Genomic DNA, 12432 nt, shown 5'->3' on the forward strand with positions numbered 1-12432 from the left:
GATGAGTGATGGCAGCCACCTGTTATAAACGGTAGGTAATGGGTATATTTCTGGAATTATTATATTATTATGGAATGTAATGATTGCTTTTGTTTTTCAAACGAGTGGTTATACAATAACAATATAATATTTGTTATGGTTGCAACAATCGTTGAACAGCAGCAGAACTGCCGTTATGGCATAATATATTGTATGAAAATAATATAACGTACGCTCAGGTACACCTACAACGATTGACGCCGATGAATGAAACAAAGTACAACGTGTACGTACGCCGCAAAACCGTATATTCGTCTACAACAGCTCGACATAATAATAATAATATGTTCAGACGTGCGGTATACATATTATATACATGCGTATACGTATAATATGATATATGGAACACACTCGTACAGAATAGTCGTGGGGAGAGGCGCATCGTTTATGCACCCACAGGCCAGTTGTCGAGGGGTAAGCTCTTAAAGCATGCGACGGTGGCAGCGGCGGCGGCGGCGGTGGCGTATATATAGTGTATTTTTTTTTTATACGTGTCCGTGTATAATATATATATATCTGTACACACTCCAATAACAGTCCGACCACAGTCGGTTGCGTCCAGTCGATTAACGCCGCACTCGTATAATATATTATACATTTTTACACCGAACAAACAGTCGGTTAATCAATTGTAATTTTATTCGTTTCCGTTAACTGCAATAATAATAATTACATGTGACTGCGTTAATAGATCCAGCTCGCCTATATTTAACGCGAAAAACTAAACAAATGACCGCACGAAAATGTAAAAATATATTTTAAGTGAGTGATAGAATAATATACAATATTATAAACGTTGATGTAGGTCTTAAAAATATCTAATCGAGTACAAAAAATTATGTAAATAATTGAGTACCTAACCTAACATATAACCCGACAAGTACGTTGGTGCCCGCTGCCCATAGATGCAATTTAATCATATAGGGGGAGATAACAAATTCTCTAAATGTAAGCTAAGTAAAAGTAAATATGGTATTGTAATGATAGTTAATATTTATAATGTTAAATATATATATAGCTAAATTCAGTGTAATAAGTACTAAGAGTAAAAAAAAAAAATTACAAATCAATTAAAAGTTAAAACGATCAACTTTATCATTCGGTATCGAACTATCGACCAAAAAGAATTGTAAATTTCTTCATCCATTTTATAATAAATGTATATTGGATGTCATTAACATTGGAACCCTTGATCAAATACTACCCTTGTACAAGTTAACCCTTTTACGATGAGTGTTCGTTAAATTATAAGCTCGTGTTATTTAGCCGCCCACCCAGCCAGTGCCGCTTCTTAACACGATCAAATGTTCGTCCATGGACGAGTTCAAAATGAATGACATGGTGCAGTACGTCGATCGACGATCACAATATTGTTGTAGGTATATATACAATGTAGAGTAAATACATGAAATATTATTATAGTATGTCATATATCTATTATAGTTTATATGTTCATTATATATGTATTATGTACGCTATGTATGTTTATCCTTATTGTATATAGCATGTGTCTATTGTATGTTTTGTCTTATTGCAAAAATTCAATCGTATCTATATAAGATTTTAAGATGGTTTGACAATAATATGGTCGAATAAACATTTTGAAGTACATTCGATAAGAATTAACAGTATTCGTATCGAGGTCTCTCCTTTGTTCGTCGAAAAAAGCAACTGTCCAAATATAGCATACATAAAACATAACCCATATGTATACATATATATATATTATTATCGGTTATGAATTTTAACAAAAAAACTAAACCCTATTTAGCCTTTTTTCGAAGTACATAGCAGCGGTGGCACGGCGGTCCGTCTATATTATTTTTGGAATTGTATATGCACGTAAAAAAAAAATAAAAATGTTTTCATCGGAAAAAACGGGTTCTCGTTTTATATGTACAGTTAGGTTTTTTTTTATTTTTTTTTTTACACCAGTTTCGCTATACCACCCACCTTTTTACCCCGAGGTCTCGTTTCCCGGGGCGGGGGAAACAATTCAGCACATGGCCCACTTCAGAGCCATCAGAGACAACAGACATTATACGTTTCCTGGTTGGGAATGAAAAAAAAATAGAATTTTTGTTGATAAAACCCCTTTATTACTCTTTCAATTGTCGTGTGCCCACCTCGCGGATCACAATGCATTTCACATTTCAGGAAACGGGTTTTAACAAAAAAAATTCGCTATTCGCTATTCGCTCTATTCCCCAAAACGATATAAAGGGGTTGATTAACTCCGGTTAATCCGCAACAAAGGATTGCCACTATGCGAGTGAATACCTAGTTTTTTTTATTTTTTGGCGCATAACGTGTCACCACCGTATATAGTACGTCGGCACCGTCGGAGTTTCCTCAGTCGTGAAATGGTTACAAATCATTTAGGAGATTACGCCGTTTCCCTATATAATATAATATTATTATATATACCTGGGTGTGTGTGTGCGTGTGCATAAAAGAAGGGACACGCGCGAGCGATGATATATATATATACGGAAACGTCGGTCACAATAATTTTTCAGCCGTTTTTCATTTTTGGCTCACTAGGTATACATTATACCATATAGGCACCCTTTTTTTTATATATAAGAACCACAGAATATATTGCGTTTTAAACTTCTCATTTGGTTCAAAATCAACCCGGTTAACAATTGTATTGTGACTCGTGTTTATAGATCGTATATATTAATATTAGGTACGTAATAAATATTGGATTTGGGTTTTTGGATGAGGATTTTATTGACCGATAAATCATTAAATCGCAAATGATTGTGTGTCGTATTATTTTAGTATATATAACATACGTAACATAGGAATAAATATCACATTAAAGTCGCCGAGTGAAACTGTCTGTATAGTACATCGATTGTTATTTAATAAAGTTTAATTCTTCAGGTTTGTATTTTGGGCCCAAACACGCATTACTGTCGAGTTCCGAAAATTTTGAGGTCTCTATTATAACCAAATTGTTTTTTAAACCCACGAATCTACATAATGCGAAAAGTTGAAATATTTTGAAAATGTATCTCCTCGAAGGCTGTTACGTTTAAAGAAAAATATAAAAAGCTGTATTCTACCTTTGTTTTTAGTTTATTTTTGTTTGGCTTCATTACAGAGACGAATTTAATAAGCATCACAAGCTATGAACTCAATTTTATATCTCACTGGACCCTAAAATTCTACTATAAATACCCACTAAAAGCGATTACACGGTATTCTTTTTTTCCAGAATAATATTATTATTTTGTATTGTCCATGAATAAGTAATACCCGAGCATAGATGTATAGTCGGTGCGTCAAAAATAAGTTATAAAATAGTATCTAAGAGAAAACTGCAACACATTTTCCAACTATATTATGGAAATTATTCGTTACTAAAAAGTAGTAGTCAAGCGCAGAGTAAAATTATTTTTTATAGTTCTTATAATTATTAGGATTTCAGTTTACCTGCTATGAAATTCGTAGTCGGATGACATCGAATCTTTCCGGGTGCCGTATTTTCTTATGGTATTGTAGACATCATCGCTTTTCCGAAGGAGTCGTTTCCAGTTATGACGTGGCAGCGTAGGCGTTGTCTATTTTTCCGTTACGAGTGGGTGACAGCCGACAGGTATGACGACAACGCGTGTTGTTCCGCCGTAGGACGTGTCTAGACTGAATCATCTACGTTTCCCTTATGTATAACAATAAATTATTTTTGTATGTATACAGGTTATAGTTGTATGTACTGCAGCCGTTGAGATCAAGTCGTTTTCGTCACTCACGTGGAAAATGCAATTTGAATAAAAAAACATTTTTGCACAGATTATATCTCGTCGTCCACGTAAAAGCAACAATATAACTTCAGAAATCGATTTAATTCACATATTATTACCTATGTATATTAAACGGGGGCGTTCTTTTAGGGATTCAAGAGTGTTCATTTATATTTCATACTCATTCTCTTTATATTTTTTTTTAATATAAATTGTCTTTACTCTAGTTATTTAACGATGGACATTATTATTACCTATGTTTTAATATTGAAACAGGTATCATATATTTTCTTCTGAATTCTTCTGTTTTGGCTTAAAGGCGCTTTATGCAAGGTACAGTAGGAAATATATAAAATGTGTGGTTGACTTAACGAATTCGTGCACTTGAGAAATATATAAAATATTAATGAACTGCATCACATGTATGCCTTAACAATTAATAATAAATCACTTAAAAATTAACCAAGTTAGGTAATACCCATAGGCGGAGATCTTGTGAAATATTAAGGGGGGCTCAAATATTTGATGACAAACAGACCCGTGAAGGCATTGGCTCCCACACCCCCAACAAACTAATTTTTACATGAGATCACTCATAAAAAATTGTTCTCGTTGACTCGTTATCATAACAACTTAAATAGTTACAAACATAGTCCTATAATAGCTATCGCTTCTCGAGAATTAACAAAAATTAGGAAAAGAGATAATATTTTTCCCATCTAAAATAGAATGGTATAATATGTTATTCAATATAGATGGCCAATTGGTACAAAATATGTACAATATTAGGTATATAAACACAATATAATATTATTGTGAATTGTGACTTAATTGTTCGATATGTTACCGTAAATAATAAATTGGTAAATAGTGTGTATGTAATGTACTAGGTACACTTATATAATTGTGGATATAAGAATATTAAATAATGAAAAAAGTTCTGCAAACTGTACAAAATTACGGTATTGTTTGTTTAATATTCTTAGGGGGTCTTTAACTTCAAATCATTTATTTTGGGGGGATTAAGCCCCCGTAAGCCCCCCCCCCCCGATCTCCGCCTATGGTAATGCCTATAGTAAACAAAATAATCTATTTGGTATTAAAAATAGCTTGTTATAGAGATGTTGAATGTAGACAGCTAGGCGTCCGAACTTGTTTGGATTTTTTGTTCTTATTCCTAAATATTATAAGTTTATTAAGGGTATCTCCTAGTGGCTAATACCTATACTGCGTTATCGATTGCCACCGATTGTCTCTCCAAAACTCTCTATTTAATTTCTAAATACTGTAGATGTATGATTTAGGTACCTATATATATATTTTTATTTGTGTAATTATATTTTATATTTGACATTAAACAAGAAAAAGAACATCTTCGTCAGGCTTTTAAACAGGTAAAATGAATTATTTTTATTCTATATTTGACTATACATATATAGTAGGTATAACTCGTCTAGTTCATCTAAAATCTACGTTACAACATGGAAATGAAAATAGAGTATTATTTTTTTATTTTGAAATAAAGTATGCATTTTGGTGGATGTGTGGAGAAAACCACCCGCAATTCGATATAATATAAATTCTATTTGTACAATAATTGAACAAAATCCATACAATAAAAGCATGATTTTTAATTAAATTAAGTATTCAAAATATTTTTGCATTGTGTATTTGTATAATGTATACTTACTCGTTTTCATTGGTTTACAGGAAAAAAGATCAATTATTGAAATTTTGCAATGTTTAATAATATTTTTTTGGTCTTTAACCTATATACAAGCGGTTACGATTATTGTCGGCTACTGGTAAATTTTTTTGAATTCTAAGCAAAATTCTAAAACGACATACAGCTGATTAGTTCTCGCAATGGGCAATGGCCAATTTTATACACTACATAGTACATATACAATTAAACTTTTAAGAGTAGGTAAAACGCATAACATATATAAGGTATATCTTGTAGAAGTTGAATGTGAATATCCTAAATATTCATAAACGTAAAAATCGTTGTAGCTATTATCCCGGAAGGAAATCCGTTTTTGATGCCCGCTAATGCGTGGCTGCGTATTTTTCACACTTGTTACGCATAAATGCATAATCTAATAAATATATAGGTAGGTAGGTTAGGGATGGCAGTATTTTCGGTATACTGGTATTTGGTATTTTAGTCCTTAGAATACCGCTATACGTGACTCGGTAATTACCGTTCTTACATATTAACCAGGCACGGTAATTACCGAAAATACCGTATACGCATTTATAATTTATAATAATTATTATGATCGTAATATCCGTCATTTTTAATTTATCTGATATTATATTACTTCCGGCAAAAACAACTATTTGACAACGGTAATATGTATTGATTATTTTTAATATTATTTCAATGTACTCGTTACAACAAAAAAATGTTTTTCAATGCCATGTGTAATTATTGATGAAATTATTTAAAAAATATAATATTAATTATTTTTTTTAATCATCTTTTTAAATGAAAAAAAAAAACAGTTCTAACATTTTCATCGAATACTCGTGCTCATATTTTATACAACCAATTCTCGGTCGGTACACATTTGTACCTGCTGTGAAAAGGTCATCTACTCCTCTCGCAAACAACCCCAACATAACGGGATTCTTTTTCTTCTTTTTTTTTTATTATTAATTTGGCAAAGAAACCGTTCTTTACGAGGGGTTTTATTCGGTTTGTTTGAACCCTCAAGTATTATTTTTTTATTTTTCATTATTTTTCGCAACGCATTAACCCATTTTTGTGGGATTTCTCTTCGTTTTCCATTAAAATGAAAAAAAAAATAACACGGGCCTTCAAAAGGAAACACACATGCCTCTACTCTATAACTAATGCTGATATAACGGCAGATTTTTGTTAAAAAAAAAAGAACAGCAAACAAATGAAGAAATTCGAGAAATTCACTATAAGTTACAGGAATAGGTAGGCTGATTCAAGGTAAATACAAATTCAAAACGGTAATACATTTTTTTAAAGACTTGAGCACATTTATTCAGACCATAACTCAAAATGCTTTAACAAAATAATATACCTAAATAATAAGTTCATAAATGGCACAATGATTAATGACAATCCAATATTATTGACAGTAATATAGTATAATTAATAATAATGGGTAAATAAACCTCCCATTTCAAAAATTCATTTTTCTAATAGTCATATGTTATAATGAAAAAAATGTGTTGAAATATCTTACAACAGTTAAAAGAGAGAATGGGAAACAAAACAAATACCAACTGGCTATATTAATAAATAATAAAATAATTACTTAATGAGCGCCAACATTTTGTTTCCAAGTTATCCTTCACAAAATTCAGTCTTAATTTTACAATAATTTGTACAACATGTTAATATTATGATAGGTAAACGAATAAATAATATTATATATATATATATATATTATATTAATACATTATAATATTGTTACAGGAGTAAAAAAAATATACAAAAATAATAAATATAAAAACAAATATAATATCACATACGCACTTGTACTTTACATACGAATAACGAAATGGGAATGTCATGAAAGTTAAAACAAAAATATTGAGTAATAGTATGTTTAATGTATTGATTACACTTGTTTTTTTTTATTTTTTTTATTCATTTATTTAAGGTTGGCAGACAACTTTATGTACATACAAATTTCATATTCGAACTTAGCAGCCCTTCTTTTCTTTTATTATCATAAATAATACAACTAGCACCAACTCGAATAGTTTGCCTATATTTATAATAAATAAGATCACGGGACAACTCAGTGGCACCTATTCAAATTTGGAATATAAAATATTATACATGTACCTATTATATATATCATCGGTTAAAACTTAAAGTAACTGTACATGTTATTATATATGTATTGCACAATAATTTTGATTAACGTCAAAAAAAAACAATAAATTATTATTTAAAAAAAATTTTTGATATTAATGAGAAAAAATTGAGCTTAAGACTATGACATGACTACATATCCACAAAAAAAATAATAATAATTGTAAATTGAAATTTAAAGTCGTAATTTTTGGCTAGAATGGACATGAAATCTATGTAATGTAATATATAATATGTAGTTGTTACATTTTATATGATTGTTTTTTCATTAATTTCCTGAAATTTATAGTAATAAAAGCTATTTACATGTGAGATCCATGGCAACATCGGTGATCATTTTGTTCTCGGGTGGTTTGACGGAAAGATCTTCGGGTTCGGTCTGTTCGGGTGACACGAACTTGACCAGAGGATCACTTCGTTCGGGCGATTTAAACCTCGCGATAAACTGTAGATAATGATACGGCTCAATTGCCGGACCCGTGGGCGGCGAGACCGCCGGTGTCTGTTTTTGTTGCACGCTCACCGACTGAGGTTGAGGTGGTGGCGAAGACCAGTAATTACTCGGCACGGATGGTTTTGGAGACGGTGGTGGGGAACCGTGTGTGGCTGGAGACCACGATGGCGCCGAAGTTGACTGTTCGGTCGGTTGTACGGTGGCGCGGCAGCGTTTTTTCACAACCCCGCGGGGTTTGTTGTTTTCCTTGTGCTGTCGCTTGTGGTCTTTCAACTCGGCGGCAGTTTCGAAGAACGCGACGCAGTACTCGCACGGGTAGGTCGTCTCGCCGGTGTGGGTCTTGAGATGTCTTCGTAAGTTGGCCACCTGCACGAAAAACCTATTGCAGTGCGGACACCAAAACGGCTTTTCGCCGGTGTGCAGTCTGACGTGGGTCTTGAGATGATGGTCGCGGGTGAAACACTTGTTACACACCGAGCACACGAATGGTTTTTCGCCGGTGTGTGTGCGCTCGTGGTTCTGCAGAACGTGTTTGTAGCCGAACTCTTTGCCGCAAACCGTGCACTTGAATGGCCGTGTTTGGCGCGGGCGCGACGAGGACGGCGGGTTGGAAGACGACGCGGATGACGCCACGGACGACGTCTCGTCGTCGGCGGCGGGCGGCGCTTGCACCGGCGGTTGATTGTTGTTGCGCTGATCTAGCCAGTCGGGGTGTATGTCGAACACTTGATGCATGATCTGCATGAGCACCGCGTCCGTGGAAGACGGGTCCTTCTGCTTCTGCTGGCTGATGGCGTACTGTAAACGGTGGTACGAGCCTACCAACAGCTCGCGTAATTCTTGTTCGTCTCTGGGCACTTGGTTGATGTTGTATCGTTCAACGATTGCGTTCAGAGCGAAATGTACCCAATAGTCATTTATATTAACTGTAAAACAAAAACAAAACAAAATTATTAACACTGATAATGTATTTGCCTACGTAATTAATAGGCACAACATCCTTTCTTCCGATATTTTTATCGACTATTTAGGTAAACGTACTAAAAATTAAGAAAATAAAAATACACCCGAACAAAAGCTAAGACTCTTAAAGCCGTTGATTGAACATAACAAAAGAAATGGTAAAAGAAAAAGTAAAAGCTGTAAAATATGATATTGTAATATTACAATAGGTAACGGACATAATAGAATTAATTAAGTAATTAATATTCCAGTCCATAGTATTTTGTATTGCTTAAAATAATCAGAAACGAAATTCAAAGTTATATAAATGATAACTATAAAATAATATTTTCGATTTAAATAATAGTACCCAGGTAATTAATTAATATTAACTTTAGTAGATATAGAATAACAATATTGTTATATCTTGCAAAAAAATAATAGGGAGAAGAGTAATTATTAGTTATTTAGGTAATAACATTTTTTTAAAGTTAATTACTCAACTCTTGAAAAATAATTATTTTTTCAATAACAGTGTGTTTAAACTGATTATATTATAATTTTAAAAGGCTTGATAATTTAAAAATCAATTTTTATTTTGATATTATTCTGATATATTCATATTACGTAAATTAATTATTGGTATAATTATTAATTAGTACATATTTCATAGCAATATAAATGATAAATGTAAAATAATATCAACCAGTATTCTGGTATATTCTTAGTACAATATTCTATGGAGTTTTCTAACCAATTATTTAATTAATTTAAATCAGTTTTTCAATAATTAATTTAATAACTATTTACCAATATCAATTTATGTTTTAAATACATAATCAAGGATTAATGAATAATAATTTTAAAATATCTACCATGTTATAAATACTATTTCAAAATTCGATAATCCTGGTATATTTTATCAATCATATTTACATACCTAGGTCAATACAGATTTTATTGAGAAAAGTTATACATATAATATTTAATATAGGTACCATAGGTAGTTGTAGGCGTAGGTTATTAGTTATTACTTAATAGTTATTAGTTAGTAGTAACCTATTAATTATTATTACAACACGAGGAATTTTTATTTTTTCTAACCTCGAGTCTAACATTGATACTTATTTAATATTGTATAACTTGTGTATTTGTATAAATAACATAATTAACCATAACTACGTATAATATTATTTTCGTAGATAAAAACCAGTACCTACATTGATATGCAATAAATAAAACTAATTGTCTCTATAGTGTAATGACATAACTAGTCATTGTAACTAATTAAATATAAAAAACATTTAACTTTCTAATCCTTATAATACGTGTAATAATATGCTCTACATTATATTCATCGATATTCATCATGTAAATACAATTCTTGAATTGAAATGTATAATAAACATTTGTCGCATTTCAAATTTAAATGGTGTTGTTGTAAAATAAATAACCATCAAAAGATGAGGGTTGATTAATTAATAGTGTGCCAAAGTTTAAGCGTTATTAGTTATTATATGAGACATAACGGACTGGCGAGTATTATTAATTATTATTGTACCTATCTATGGATATCGAGAGCATTCGATAAATCCGATAAAATCCTTTTGGGTTTTTGGAAAATATTTTTAGTCTGTTGTCGGTAAAAATTAAGCAAACCCCTTCTGCGATAGAATTGTTTTCAGGTCGTCGAGCGCAGCACCTTATCAACAACGTAAACAATACAATATTTATATCACGTTAACCTTGTCACCGGACCTTGGACTACGAGAGACAATATTTCGTGACCTAGCGCACACATTTATAAGCAGATTATCGAGACGATTTAAATGTGCAAGTTGTAAGCACCGACTACCTGATTAGCGAATAATTCCGTTTGGTGGAAATTCAAACAACTACGATATCTTAATAATAACCATAATAATAATACAGTACAATAGAAAATTATGTAATAATAAATACCCTTCATCTCCATTTCTTCGACGTGCTCGGACTTGTAAGGCTCCGAAGAGTCGAGGTTGTTGGTCCCCAATACGTGCGCCATCGGACTTTCACACGACACCATGTAAATGTGCGTCGAGAATAGTCGTCGAAAAACGGCTCGTCGAAAACCCGACAGTGTATCGTATATTATTATTAGTAATACAAAACGTTATTATGCACAATATTATTACTACGATGAAAACAGTAATAATAACAATAATAATAATTATATCAACAATAACAACGATATAGTAATAATAATATACGATAAAATATCGCGCAATAAAAGTCGGCTATCAAATAACGCACGCCGTCGTGTGACCGGCGAGTCGCGGGACTGATCGCAGAACGAGAGACGGTGCGAGTGGAGTGCAAGTCGAAGTTCGGCCGGCGTGGCGCGGCGTGTGATCAATTTATTTACTCTCGAAGGCGGCGGCGGCGGCGGCGGCGGCGTTTAAGGTTTTTTTTTTTATTATTATTATTTCTCAAGTGTTCCGACGAGACGGTAGCGGAGACGAAAATATGTGCGCACGGCCAAAGCGTACGGATGACACTGCGATAATATTATTATTTTTGCCGGATTTTCGGAAACCGGCTCGGCGGCTCGCGGCCCGTCCAAACGGTGGGCGGGCGGGCGCGAGGGGTCCGGTGGCCCCGCCTAATTCGTTCCCACCACCGCCGGACTCCCGCAAATGGGGTGGAAGTACGGTACGGACGACCGCGGCAACGGCCGATCGCTGTTGATTGCCGCCGCCGCTGTCGTCGCGTCGGAGTATATTTTAGTATTTTCACAATAATAATATCAAGTGCCTAATATAATATTAATTATTATAGTATTCCGGCGGCGTTTCAATGGGTCAATTTGATAATATAATATCATTGTTTTACGTCACCAGTCATACCCGGTTTATATCATATTTTGAAATTCGCATAACTATAGTCTATAGAAATCGCTCGTATTCGTGAATCATAATAATGATATTATTACTTTATTTATTATACATATCCTTCGTGGAATTCAGAATTATTTTCATTTGTTGTTTACATTTCTTTGCAGCAGCCCGCAGGTGTGTATTACATCGATGACGACCATGTACAACATCATGAGTACGAGGATCGGAAAATACACTAATAGGGTAGATATTAGTAGTTAGGTACTTATAGCCACTTAGGTGTGACTGTGACAACTGACAACGGTAATTTTACGCAGCAAATTGGCACCTATGTAAAATATTATTTGTAATCTATCCAATGATAAAAATGCACTTTAGAAAATAACATTAATTATCGTCAATCGCATAGAGCTCGCCGCTCCGAGCGATTAATGTTGTCTACCAGTCTACATAATACATCGAAAAGTAATACACTTACGGACATATTTTATAAAATGTTTGTTTATC

General features: G+C 33.1%; 1 protein-coding gene across 1 annotated transcript; it reads right to left on the reverse strand.

Annotated features, from left to right (window-relative positions):
• Window positions 1-6784: 6784 nt before the first annotated feature.
• LOC111035979 (protein krueppel-like) lies at window positions 6785-11596 on the reverse strand. The gene is made up of 2 exons (XM_022317835.1): window positions 11012-11596; window positions 6785-9033 (listed from the first exon to the last, which is right to left on the reverse strand). Exons 1-2 carry the CDS (start codon window positions 11112-11114, stop codon window positions 7952-7954), a joined length of 1185 nt encoding a protein of 394 aa, XP_022173527.1. The 5' UTR covers window positions 11115-11596; the 3' UTR covers window positions 6785-7951.
• Between the last annotated feature and the right edge of the window lie 836 nt (window positions 11597-12432).

This window comes from Myzus persicae, unplaced genomic scaffold (genome assembly GCF_001856785.1).
Source record: "Myzus persicae strain clone G006 unplaced genomic scaffold, MPER_G0061.0, whole genome shotgun sequence".
Lineage (NCBI taxonomy): Eukaryota > Metazoa > Arthropoda > Insecta > Hemiptera > Aphididae > Myzus > Myzus persicae.